Genomic DNA, 14,125 nt, shown 5'->3' on the forward strand with positions numbered 1-14,125 from the left:
CCTTTCGGGTCTTTAGTAGAGTATAGCGAATAAAATCGAGATTAATTTACGTTTATTTATGCAGTCACCACACACCCGCAGTTTCCTCTGCAGCGCCCGATACGAAGAGTCGTCATTTACTGATTTGTGACATCATATTTCCCTGGACAGTGTCTAGGAGGCCTGTGTTATTAACTCGCCATGTGTCTTCTGTACCTGTTGCGTGATGTTCTGACTGAGTTTAATCAGTTTAATTGATGTACTTCGTTGGTCATATTGTTATAATACTTTATACAATGTGATGGAAAGGTATAACTTCTTCTTCTTCTTCTTCTTCTTCTTATTATTATTATTATTATTATTATTATTATTATTATTATTAGTAGTAGTAGTAGTAGTATTACATTGTTGTAATTCACTGTAATAATTCATTTTAGGTATTACTCAAAATTTGTCTAAGAAGATACAGTTTAGATACAGAGTATTTTAAAAGTGTATGAATGAATTATAGCTCCCTTAATCTACTACTGATGTATTTTTAATTCCAGTAAGTATTAACTTTTAAACAGTACATTGGGTTATTTATTTTTTTTCTTCAGTGAACAAGATTAGGTTGTGCCTGCCTTTAGAAGGCATCATTCTGTTGTAGCATTGAGCAATTGCAGTTATATTAAATATATGGTAACAAGGAACTTTAATTCTAGCATACAGTATAGCATTGTAATATGCCTTTACTGACGGTTTCTGAAACCGAGCAATGATCCTCTCTGGATGAGAAATGTGCAGAGTATCATTTAATAATGTTACAGCTTTGAATTGAGCTAACTACAGAGCTTTGATTTGTAAGATACGGTAACATGAATGAAAAGTCTTCAAGGCATGTTGCAGCCATCCCTTGTAGTGATTAAGCCCTTGTAATGATTAAGGTTTGGTCTGCATGTGCCTTACCATGAGATGGCATCCAGCTCAGTTCAGGGATTGGGAATGCCCATGCCATGAGCCTTGTGCTGGAGAAGCGACTGCATGCGCAGGTGGTTCTGGGGGCAGAGGATCTCCAGGGCTTAGTCTGTGTATCGGAACACGATGATACTGATTTAAAAGTGATTGTAAAAAGAACAAGAACTGGCACTTTGTTAAGAACATTTGGGGCTAAAGCCCTCTAAACCTAGCCCTGGCTGGATGGATGGATGGATAATTGGTCTGCAAATAGAACTACAGACCAGTAGGCTTGTGCCGAGAGATTTGTGTGGAGTCGTTTATGGAGTATGTACATGTGGCAAGGTTTTTGAGACTGTAGCTGAGATCTGGATGAATTTCAGTGTAAGAGATGGGATTGGTAATATTTGTTGTTTCATGACGACACTGCTAAAGAGCTAGCTTTAGCTCAGAGTTAACGTAATTTCTTCTCAAACATCTCTTCATCACATTCATTTGTTTACCATGTCACTTTACTGAGCAGTGGTGAAATAACTCATATAATGAACATGTTTGCATATTGTATTTAAAAATACAATTACAGATTAAAGTACAGCTTCATATTGCCTGACATCCTAAAGGATTAATAATGGTCTTTACTTTGCGTGGCTGAACAGGTAGCTGTCTGTCTCTAGTTGGGCATCTAGTTTGGTTGACTTTTGTTGTGCCTCATAGAAACTGAGTGGGGATAATTACATTCTGTAGTTTCAGTGATTGGTTGTTCCAAATCTTTAAAAACGAATAACATGGACAAAGGTTCCCACACTTTGCATCAGGGATATGAATGTCACCCACTTTGCTAATATAAGACCTTTGCATTTCATTAAAAGTAATTGTATGAAACTCCATCCATTAGAGTTACATTGTGCTTGTCACTGTATAATTAAGGTCAATCAGACCTGAACCATCCATGAAATTATAGTCTATGTTCATCATTTTTTAAGTGTCTCACAAGTTCATATTGCTAAACTCATTAAGATAGGGTAAACTGTTTTTCTTTCATGCATCAGTGTTTTTTTATTCTCTGTGGTCATTTCTAAAGTCAAATTCTAGTGCTAGCACTTTCCTTTGGGGGAAATTTACATTTAAGCTTAAACGTCGTTTTAAATTAGCTGTGTCATATATGTAAAGGTCTGTAGTATGGCTTTGTTACTGCAGATTAAGATTTGCATGCATTTCCCTTGCAAACAGCATCATGTTAGGCATGAATACTAAATAGATTTTGTCTCAGTTCATTTTTATATCGTACATTTGAAAGCATTGATGTTATCGCTAATTATTAGTTATATATCAGTGTACAGTCGCCCCTCCGGATTCACAAATTTGAATTCACGGTTTTGGCTACGTGCAAGTTGCCCGTGGACGATTAAATGGAGCTGTGGGATGTATGCATCTCGCCTTGAGTATGTCATGCGCCTTTGTCTCCATAACCAGCCTGACGTGTCAGCTGTCTCTGTGACTGTGGAATCTTGCATTTCTCGCAGCAACTTTTCATTGCCATTAATTTGACATTTTTATTAATGGACCCAAGTATTATTCGCCAATTTTCACATTTGCGGGGATCTTCTGCCCCCTAACCCTTGCGAATGCAAAAGGGTGAATATAATGTGTCATTTTGCTACCTAGCATAACATCAGTGTTAGATTTAAACAAGTTTTTTGGTTTAATAAATTTGATTAAAAAAAGACACTGAGAACCTGCCTTATCATTGTCAGAAGGATGCATGTTGTTGTATCAGCACCATGGACAGATCCAGTAGGAAGACTCACCCATCATCATGGACCTTTCAAAATGTAGATCTCACAAAAAAAAACCCCAAAAAACATGGTGGTGGCCTTGGAGACGTCTGCTGAGCCAAATATACAGTGATTGAGTTCTCCAGCTTCCCCAGAAAAAAAAACAATTCCTGATGACAAATGCACCCATTTTTGTTACAGTGAATGAAGTCAGATCCCATCCAGTTTGTGGTAAAACCAATAAAGGATCCCAAACCTGTGAATTGGCTGCATGTTTGCTTAGATCTACATAGGAGTGAGAAGATTATATAGAACGATTTGTGTGAGGATTTTCATTTGCTGGAGAAAATTAAGCAGATTACACTTTATTATTATTATTATTATTATTATTAATAATAATAATAATAATAATAATTAGCAGGAACCTTTGTTCAAGTGAGGAATAGAGAGAAGGGTCAGATCCTTAGAGCATTTGGGTTTAAAGGCCTTCTTCAGGGGGCCAATGGTGACATCACTCTTCTAGCCACAGGATTTGAACCTTCCAGTAATGATCACAGAGTCCAAACCCAAAAAGCCGAACAACGCACCTATCATTACTGCTAAACCTAATCCTTAAGAGCTTGATTCCTCTTATTTGAATAGATTTAAAAGTGTGCTTGCATGAACAGTACTACAGCAAGAACTTTGCAAACCCTGTAACACTAAAGGACCAGAATTTTCATCAGTGTGTTTTTTTTTGTTTCACAGAGTGTGTCTACTGTTTAAGTATTTCGTCCTGTTATAAATTTTAATTTAACTGTTCCATTTGAACTATATTGAGCAAAGGACACTGTAATGAGCACTACAATACGATTGAAACTTTTCATAATGAAATTTTATGTGATTGATGTGTTCTGCCCATAAAGACTAAATAATCATATACTAGGTTGTGTTGCTCACCCCCTGACCCTGTCTAGGATAAGGAGATCATGGATGGATGGATGGATGGCTGTGTTGTTTGTGTAATTTAACTATGTTATTTTTATGATGTAATACTGATAGCATGAGTCATAATAATGATTTATTGGCTGTGCTGAAATTATTGATCATAAATGTGACTTTTTTGTAGACATAATATGTATGAGGAGTAATGTAATAATAGTCAGCACCAGCTTTTGAATTCTGAATTCCATAGATATATAAATATATACATTTATATTTCATCTTCATCCCAGATTAATTTTTGCTAGTAAGCCAGTTTCATTGTACCATTGATTGTCATGTACTGGTGTTGCATCTAATATGTACCACTGGGTTGCCATGACAATAACTCAATAAACATGTTGGGTACTACCTACTAATAATACATTTATTATTTACCAGCATTACTCTTTATTTACCTGCATCCAGCCTATTTTTACTAGCTTTGTTTTTATTAATGAACAGGGCAGTGCTCACTGTCTAGTATTACAGTTCCTCTCAGTGTTGCAGTTATTTAAATTTCAGATGTTCCAGCAGGGCTGCATGGTGGCTAAGTGGCCTCACATCTCCCTTGCGCTGGATTGATGTCTAGTTCAGGGTGTCCCTTGCTGTGGTCCCAGTGCTTTCTGGGCTGCCAGTGCCTAAAGGCTCACTGCAATCCTGTAATGCATAAGTGGCAGGAAAATTGGCTGCATGACCATCCTATGTAATGTAAAGAATACATTTAAATGAACACTGCTTTTCAGAATAATTTATTAATTGCCTGCATATACCACACTTTCAGTAAACAGAGGAATTTAAGTTATTGTTGATGCTGGATTCGCATGGTAAACACTTTGTGATATAATAAAATGGCTCTTTGTTGCAAAGTTCAAATTATGCTGCCAGAATATATTTGCATAATTACATTTTGACTGGTTCTCCTTTTATTTCCCATTTATTACATTTTTAACCGAATAATACATTATTAGACTAACTTGAATGAGACTTATTTGAACTCATTTGGATGAATTCATCTTTACATAATTATTCTGAAAGGCATGCAGTATAGCTGGATCAAGATATAATTTTATACCAGGACAGATGTTGTCAGAAAGGTAATCACCCAAAAAGTTCATAAATATCTTTTTTTGTGTTTTATGTGGGTTTCATGTTGTGATTAAGCCCTTGAACACACCTTTGAACATTTTGCATTTCCAATAACAGCAGAAGTGGTAATGTTTGGGTATTTGTTTATTACCGTGAGTTAATTGGAGTCCTTTAGGAATTAGACTCTGTGTTAAATTAGTCCTGCACATGTAAATGCCTTTTTTTCTTCTTCCTCAAACATAAATGTCTCCTTCCATTATTGTGCCACTGACAATATAAATGATTTTGTAGTGACAATAGTAAGAAACTGACAAGTTGTTTCTATTAAAGAGTCATCAGAGCACATACAGTTACTATATACTCAGGACTCAAATTGAATGGGTCAGGTTACGAATTTTTATTGCTGCCTTTACTTTTAGTGCATTTTACTAACTGGTATATTAAACATTTATTTAAAAATGAATAGGTTTTGTCTTAAGTATATGTATGAGCAAATGCCACAGTATTAAAATGAAACATTACGGAAATTCAGAATTCTGCCGTAATGTAGCATAATCATTACAGTCATTTTTTTGTGTGAATGAATCATTTGGCAAAATGATGCTGTTATGATCTATTGTATAGTTGGTTCCATTTGATACACTGCACATTCACAATCTTCCCAGTGCACGAAATTGGTTATGGTTGGTTTTGTAACTGTGGTTTTGTTTTAGTTTGGGGGAATAACACTCCTTAGGTAATTCAAAGTAATTGTGTTGTAATTGGCTGTGTATTTTGAGAGAAAAAGCGGCAGAAGCCAGAAGGTCAATGCAACTATTGTGCTTAATAATATATTATTTTTATTTTCATTGATCTCTGGGAATTTGGGACTCTCTTTCTGGTGCATGCAGTGTGCAACAGATGCATAAATTCATTTCTTGACATTTGAACTCTTGACTTTATTATAACAGCTCCTAAACATCTTTATTATCCACCTGACTGTGTGGAGCCCAGAAAATGTATTTCCCTCCTTTTTAATACAATGCTGCAATGATACTTTTGTTCGGAATTGGCATGAAGCCAAAATAATCTTTTCGTTTGTGACAGTATGATTTCTGTGGTCCTTTAGGTGCAATCTGAATGTATTTCCCAAAACGGGAATGCAGATGTTTGGTTTGTGATGACACAATGTATGTTCTTCATATTTGCCCTGCATGTATTTCCAAAGCTACTTGTGCATTGTGGGATATCTTTTAAAAAAATTAGAGTGGACAAAACAACTTGATAAGATTGTAACTGACTGCCTTTAGGTAAAGCAAGATCTGCAGCAGCAATGGCTATTAGATGATCTAATACCACCACTGGCCTCCAGATTAATAGGGTAAAAATACAGAAGTAATTTATTTATTTGGCTTTTTATTGATAGATTTTTCTCAGGTATATGTTGTGCAGTTGAGGAGACCGTGCTGGCACCCCTCGTTGATAGTTAATCTAATATCAAATTCAACTGATTTATGTAGAAAGTCAATGCCAGTGCATTTCAGAAATTGTAACAATGTTGTCCTTCCCTGTTTAAATCACATAAGTGAATCCAGAGGACATAGGCTTTATATTGTTGGAGCATATCAGTGAAAATTTTCATAATTGTTTTGTGGTTCGATTTCAAATAATGTGCGATTCCACACAATTTAACTGGTCAGACCTTATCAGAGACTCCCCTTGCTGTCAGGACTGTAAGGCAGCCTTTATAGTAGGAGATAAACAAGCCAGCTATACAAGAATGAATAGGTAGGACAATTTCGTTTATAGGGGGCAGATGGACTAAGCATCGGTGTATGCAAAATTGGAATTGAGTCTCGTAATGAAATCCCCAGCTGAAGGAGTAGAATTATCACTGTTCTGCAGAAGGTTGGACCTGGAAGCCCATCAGAGAAGAAGAGATCCAAAATCAAAAACTCAGGCATCATTTAAATACCCTGTGACATATGAAAACACATAAAAACAAACACACATACCTCGTACAAGCAGGGATACAAATGTGTCCATGGTAACATTTGTTTATATCCATTGCAAAATGTAGGCTAAAAAGAAAAGAAAAAAAACTATGTAGGCTACATTTTTAAATACCTTGTCCGTGGTATAGATTGCATTTTGACAAAAATTTCTTTCAGCATTGATCTTAGTGTTTAAGTTTAAGGGAAATGTATGACTGGAAGTTGGACATGGTCATGTTTTAGCGAGATAATGTGTTGCTTTTTTGTATTGATGGTATTATCATCTAAATGGTACATCTTCTTTTTTAATATAAAATCAATTTAATATATTTCATGCATATGTAGACCTTATATATAAGTAGCTGATAAAAATAAGCAGGAAATAAATTCTGTAAATGCTGTCTTATGCTGCAGTGTTTTTAGGTAGAGGTTTGGCTTAAGGGTACACTACCACGCCATCCTGAAGATTCAGGATGACCCAGAAAAGCATTTAAACAATGGGCCTGCCAGATATGGGCATCATTATGCTCGCGGCTCAGAAGCACATGACAGCTTTGGAGTTTGCAAAGTTCAATGACAGCGTTCCCCTTTTCAAGGCTGACTGGAGTAAGGAGAAAAGGCCTAACACATACACGCCCACAAAGCACTAAACATGCATGTAAGGAGGATGGTGACCTCATTAATCGGAATATAATACCAGCAATTCACCTTCCCTTCTCTCAGATCTCAAAGAAGGCAGAGTAATGTGGATACGAAGTGCAGTGTGCACTCAGTGTGTCTTGCGTGCGCTACAGAAAAGGCATGCCAGCCTAAAACATTACCATCTGTTTTAGGGACCACCTGAATTAAACAGAAATGCAGGGTGGTGACAGGTATGCAGGTATAGTTTTTCATGGGGAGGTATGTGTTATTTCTGGAATGATTCATTTTTTCAGTCTAAATCACTCAGTGTTCATGATGGATGAAAGTTATAATCTGACATTGATTGTAACATTTTTAGGCCAATGGCTGATGTTATTATTGGGATTGGGTGCTAGAAATCTGATTTTGTTGTCTGGGGGCACTGCAACAACAAATCCAGCTGCTTAACCTTGTCAAGGACCATGGGACATACAATTTGCTCAAAACGAACCAGTTTACAAACTGAACAGAAGACAAAGGGATTTATTTGTTTTTCCTAGGTAAAGATAACATATCAGCACTTCAGTTGAAAATTAAAATGTTTTAAGTGCTTGATGCGAGGTTTCCATTAGGGATTTAATTGGCAGGGTTATACAGAACAGTCATACTGAGTGAATGTTTGTGCAATATTTATTCTACAGAAAATTGTAAATACCAGATTTGCATATAAAATAATTGTGTTGCACTGAGGTCACTGTTAAATCGTTCCATGATCTGGCCTACTTCACTGCGTTTTCAAATAAAATAGAAGGTCAATAAAAACAGTGTGGTTTTTACTGGCTAAAGCTCTACAAGCATTTGGGGAATTTTAAGAAGTTCCTAAGCAGAAAGAGTTTGTTTCATATTGCCCATCCGTCTTCCAGCCACCCATTCAGTACAGGGTCACCAACGGCTGTCCCAGCCAGCACATGGCATAAGGCAGCGATGCAGCGGTGCAGCGGTGCAGCCACAGCCGCATTGTAGGAGCCATGGACACACGCAGCTACTGCGGGCGTGTTAAGAGTGCCACAAGGAAACACACACAAATTCCACCATACAGAACAGAAGTGGGATTCAAACCCTTGGTTCTGGAGGTACAGGGGTATATTTGTGTGAAATGTATACATTTAGCACAAATTACATTATAGTGAAAATTCCATTTACGAAAAAAAAATTCACAATATGAATAACTCCAGCATTACGCAGCTGCTCCTGTTCTATTTTGGTACATTATGTAAATCAAATTGCTAGTCTTCTAAGCTCTTTTGTGTGTTTTTGTGTATTTGGGTGTCTGCATGTGGTGGGGAAGCAGACAGGACGGTTTTTCCTTTTTGGGTAAATGGATAACAGTGTGCTGACAGTGTCTCACTGCGGAGATTGTAGAGTACAGGAGAGGCTTTAGGCAGGCCTGCCGTGCCACAGCAGCTGTGAATAAGCACTGCAGGTGCTTGTGCTTGTGTCTGTGTATGTGTATTGTGCTGTATATAACTGCTTCTATAGCAGTGGATACTAGTTCCAACCTTTTGAAGTCCAGATCGTGGATGCGTGACAGTGCTGTCATTGTGGTCAAGCAATCTTTACATCCACATCTTTGAAGTCTTGCCAGTCGCCTTTCACTTCTGGGCTTCTGCATGTATCATCATTTAGGAGTAATCTGAGCCTGTATGCAGAAGTATATTAACTTCATTTAATTACTCAGCCTCCCTGGCTTTTAGGTGAGATGTGTAGTAACAATATCAACGTGGCGTGTCCATGCTTTGTAAAACGATCTCGTCTAATTAACGTCACCTTTTTGCATCCAGAAAGGAAGGGTAGCTGGGTTGCGTTTAATTTGCAGACGAAGGGTGAAGAGGATGGATATAAAATCCCACTTTAAACATTACTGAGAGAGAACAATAAAGTACGCTGTGAGAGAATGGTCTGATGATTATTCAGGCTTTTTATGCTTTATGTACAGAGAAACTGCTGTAATGGATTCTACTGTTAGATGGGACAATGGCTGGGAGAGGAATAAGTGCCATGCTACCTATTACTGTAATAATAATAATAATAGTAATAATAATAAGTACAATATTTTGATCCAAGGCTGCAAGGCTGTGTGAAACAGCTCTAATTAAACAGGCTTGTCTCTTAAGTAACATGTACTGTCACACTTTAGACTGGTACATTTTATAGTTAGGACTTAGGAGCAATGGCTTCTTAGTTTTCTAGCTAATATACAGAATGTCTACATTAAATTGTCATCACAATATTCTACATAAATGCGACTGCATGAAAGTGCTGTAGAAGACGATTCATATATACTGTACATAATATTATGGGTGAGTATTTGCATTTTTGAAGTCAACACCTGGAAGCTCTGTATTATAAGCTTCTCCTCCTCCTGCTCCTACAACCAATACTAATATTAATCTGCACTGTTATTACGCTCCCACTGCCAATGTGACATTTGCATGTTTGCCCCATTTTACGCAGATTACGTCCAGATAGCCCTCCTGCAGTACAAAGGCACCTGTATTGCCCGTGGTGCATGACTAAAGTACAGTATGTATGCTTGCCCTGCAGTAGACTGGCATCGTTGAGCCTTTGTTGGCTGGGATACCCCCCTCTCCCCTCCCATTAACCCGGTACTGGATACATGGGATCTGTAGTCTTACATGAGAATTCTGATTTTTAAAGGTGCAGGTTAAACCTGTTGCACCAGATGTTACTTTCAGGAAGATCAGCTGACCTCTTGCGCTGTACCTGTAATCTTGACTGAAGAGCATGTGGATCATATTAACAGTATTACAAGAGCATCAAAAATTAGGCATACATTTGCCGTACAAGCAGATAGTAAATGCAGTCTGTTTAATATTGCTCCATATCAGAGACATACTGTAAATACTGATCACCGGTATTTATCGGTCTTCAACACAGGTATAGCCAGATGTGGAGATTTCAGGTCCAGAGAGTACAAATCCAGACCAAGATTTTAGAGATTTTAGAGAAGAGTACTCAACTCACAGTCACAGTCACAGAGTACTCAAGTCACAGTCACAGAGTACTCAAGTGGTTGGTTGAAACAAAATCTTGGTCTGGATTTGTACTCTCTGGGCCTGAAATCTCCAGCCCTGGGTATAGCAGCAGTCCTGTCTGAGTCATTGTTCAGCACTTACTCTAGTCTCATAATTACTCCACCCTCACCCTGTTGGGTACTATGCAGCCATTGTGTGATGCATTACAGTTACACTTCTTACTATGCAACTGGATATATCATAATTTCTGTAATGCTGCTCTGTGTTTCAGCAAAATCATTTGCCCTAATTGCTGTGTGGCATTTCATAATCGCTCCAGGGTCACTTAAAAATTGGATTAATTAGAGTCGGTGGTTAGACTGTTTACTATATGTATTTAGGTTGGGTATAGAAAATGGACAGTCCTGCATCTGCAGAATGGAAGGCCTGTGACCAGTAGAATTTCCACTTGAATTATTTTTTTTTTGGCGAGGGAGGTAGGATCATTTTTACAAATATAAATAATTTTTAGGCCTTCAGTTACTATGCCCACACATGGCTCTGTATGACCCCGGAGAGAGTCCCAGTGTATAGATGAAGGCGGACAGCTGTATGTATGGCACTCCAGTGGCTGTGCTCCGGAAGTGTGCTGGGGGAGAGACGGAGCCCAGAGCCCTGCTGCCACTGTCCTTCCTAAACGTGGAGCTTCATCATGCCAGGGACACGCCAGACAGCAGGTTTCGGCTCAGGTCTCCAAGTGCAAGAGCAGTTTAGATTCACAGTGTTACACCCTCAGGTCGTTTCCCTGATAACTAGGTCAGGGCAGGCACCAAATATAGGCAGCTTGGGGTCGATTGTTGGGGGAAACACAGTTTTTATCACAGGTTCAAAGGAGGAAGGTCTCCTGTGGATTAAACGGTCCCCATCTGTCAGTATTCTTGTATTGCATACCTGTTCAGTGCTTTGATATCTGTTTTGTAAGCGGCTCAACACGTCCATGACACCAGAAGCCTTTGTGTGTAATTGGTAGAACAGAGTAGCTGTGTTTCATTTATTTACGCACCTTTAAAGAGGATTTCCAACAAATTGCACAATCTTAGGTTGTTTAGTACAGATGGATTCAGAATCTATAGAGTCTGTTTAGTTTAGTAAAGCAAGTATTTAAAGGCCTAAGTACCTTTTCTGTTTTGGCTTCAGGTTTGGGGATCACACTTGTTACCAAGATAATTCCTAGGAAGCGTTTTGTTATCATCGTGTCTCGTGTACTTTACTGTTTTGTAGCAATAAAGACACCGTAACCTAAAAAGTGGGGTGGGTTGTACTTAAATATAACAATAGAATAATGTTGTTTTATAACATTAAACACATTTGTAAAGCATTGAGAATTAGCAATACGTGAGGCAGGAATTAATACCAATATTAGAAGAACATAGCTATTTTTTTTATATAGAAAATAAAATGCAAGGTCTCTTTTTATAGTGCAATAATGCAGTTTTATTTGGATAAACGGGACATTATCAGGTGATTAATAAGCTTGACAGTGATTTTTAGTAGCCTTCCCTTAATACGCTCACCCTTATGTGACAGTTTTTTGATACAGGATAGGCTGCTGTACTTTATTCTGATACAATAATTGCATCGTGCCCATGTGAGTGTGTGTGAGTGTGTGTGTCCTAGTGCACGTGCGTACATGTGTGTCCCACGAGGTTAGCTTTGGCTAGCATGGCTTGTCTCTCCATGTCTGCAGACAAAACCCGATGAATGCCAAATGGATTCAGCCAACGCCTGCCTGTCCCACTGCCCCATGTCTAAGGGGGCTTTCCGTCCTTCTCTCTCCCACAGGATCTGAAGAAGGTGCTGTCCTTCCCCCATTACCCTGGCGAGTTCCTGCATCCGGTTGTGTATGCCTGTACAGCTGTCATGTTGCTGTGCCTGTTTGCTTCCATCATTACCTACATCGTGCACCACAGGTAAAGCTCCAGGCGTTAATGCACTTTTCTCTGTTTATGTGTGTGTGTGTGTGTGTGTTTGTGGATTATGTTTATATTGCATTGTGGGGACCAAATGTTCCCCACAGTGCAATAAAAACCTGTTATTTTGACGTTATTTTTTTTAAGTCCCTGCAAAGATGCAGTTTTTTGACTGTGAATGCAGTCAAAAAACTAAAAATTCCAAAAGTCTCGTATTTTGTTTGGTTACTTATGGTTAAGGTTAGGGCTGGGTAGGGGTTAAGGTCATCATGTTGGGATTACAGTTTTTCCCATAGAAATGAATGGAGATGTAATTACAAACCTGTTTGTGTATGTGCGTGTGTGTGTGTGGTAAATAAAACCTGTTATTTTCACCTTGTTTTTTCAGTCGTCCCAAGGAGGAAACTCAATTATATAAAAATCTTTGCCTGCAATCAAAGGCTAGGGGTTAAGGTTGTCATCGTTAGGATTAGGGTTATGCCCATAGAGATGAATGGAGAGTCCCCACAGAGATATAGATATTGAATCTGTTTGCGTGCTTGCCTCTCTGGCTTAAGTGAGCATCTCGTTTTTTTTACACTGTTAATGTCTCTGTGGTGCACAGATGACTGAGCAGGGCCTCATTTGTTCAGTGGAGCCTTGATGGGTGATCGGTGATTGACTAGTTTTGACAATCCAAGAGCTTTGCTCTCCAAAGAGTAACGTTTTGATTGATACGTTGTTAGCAATAAAGTCTGTCCAATTACTACTTTATCTTGTCATTCATTTTTATCGATTCCTTATTAAAGTCCTCATAATATACGAGGCCAGGAATAATGTTAGGAAAAGGTGCTTTGTACGAACATAAATGATTAAAAGCTGTAACAAGTGGGTCTGAGCTAAGCAGCACGGCAGTATCCTCACTGTGCTTTGTGGATGTTTTTCTGTTGGTGCCGGTTGAGAGGAGATGTCATATGTCCCTATCTATCACATCAGAGTATACACCATGAGGCATGAAGAGAGCAAAAGTAATAAACGCTATGAGATTTTATTAAATGTTATATTTATGGTGTACTTTGGCGCCACAGGTATTGTAGAATTGACAGGAATATTAAGAGCAGGTATTGAAATTCTTTTTCAGAAGAATGGTGGTAAAAATCTATAAAGTTTCCCCCAAAATGTGTAGAGGGATGGTCAATGAACAGCTATTTTTTAAGCTATTTTGAACAGTGAATTATTCACTGTTTTGTGGCGTTTTCGAATAGTTGTATTACATCTTTGTTAAATTCGCCATTGAAATATTATGAGATATTTTGCAAAGTACTACATAAATTATGAAGGCATTATTAAACAGAAAAAACTGTTAGTGTGGAAATAAGAGGTCTTGTTGTGAGAAGTTTCTTCAACCCCATTCATTTTACAAAGCTATCATGGAAAATAAAGTGCTGTTTGAAAGTACAGAATTACCTGAAAACAAATTAAAATGAGGCGATTGATTTAAAATTTAATACATTTATAATGTTACTCCCAAAATGTCAGCTATTTTATGTATTAATAATATGTTAAGTAAACTCCAAATTTTTAAAAATGCTTTTCCAATACACATGACCTTTTCTGTTTTACTAGAGTGATTCCACTTAAGTGCCTAGCTAAAGGGTACTAAAGCAATGTCCCTCCTGGGATTTGAAACTGCAACATTCAACATTCGAGTTGGGAACCCTTGTCCAATATATTACATTCTGCTCTGCATGTATTCAGGCTGCTAGCATGAAGACATAAAAGTGCACGATTACTGTAACAACATCTAG

At 38.0% G+C, this 14,125-nt stretch overlaps 1 protein-coding gene across 5 annotated transcripts in view; it reads left to right on the forward strand.

Annotated features, from left to right (window-relative positions):
* Positions 1 to 14,125, forward strand: part of adgra1b (adhesion G protein-coupled receptor A1b) — a 116,261-nt gene that overhangs the window by 85,109 nt on the left and 17,027 nt on the right. For all 5 annotated transcript variants that reach the window (XM_023841754.2, XM_023841769.2, XM_023841759.2 and 2 more), the window contains one exon: positions 12,211 to 12,338. In XM_023841754.2, the coding sequence (XP_023697522.1) occupies positions 12,211 to 12,338 (128 nt within the window). The remainder of the gene's footprint in view (positions 1 to 12,210; positions 12,339 to 14,125) is intronic.

The sequence above is a fragment of the Paramormyrops kingsleyae genome, chromosome 3 (assembly GCF_048594095.1).
Source record: "Paramormyrops kingsleyae isolate MSU_618 chromosome 3, PKINGS_0.4, whole genome shotgun sequence".
NCBI lineage: Eukaryota > Metazoa > Chordata > Actinopteri > Osteoglossiformes > Mormyridae > Paramormyrops > Paramormyrops kingsleyae.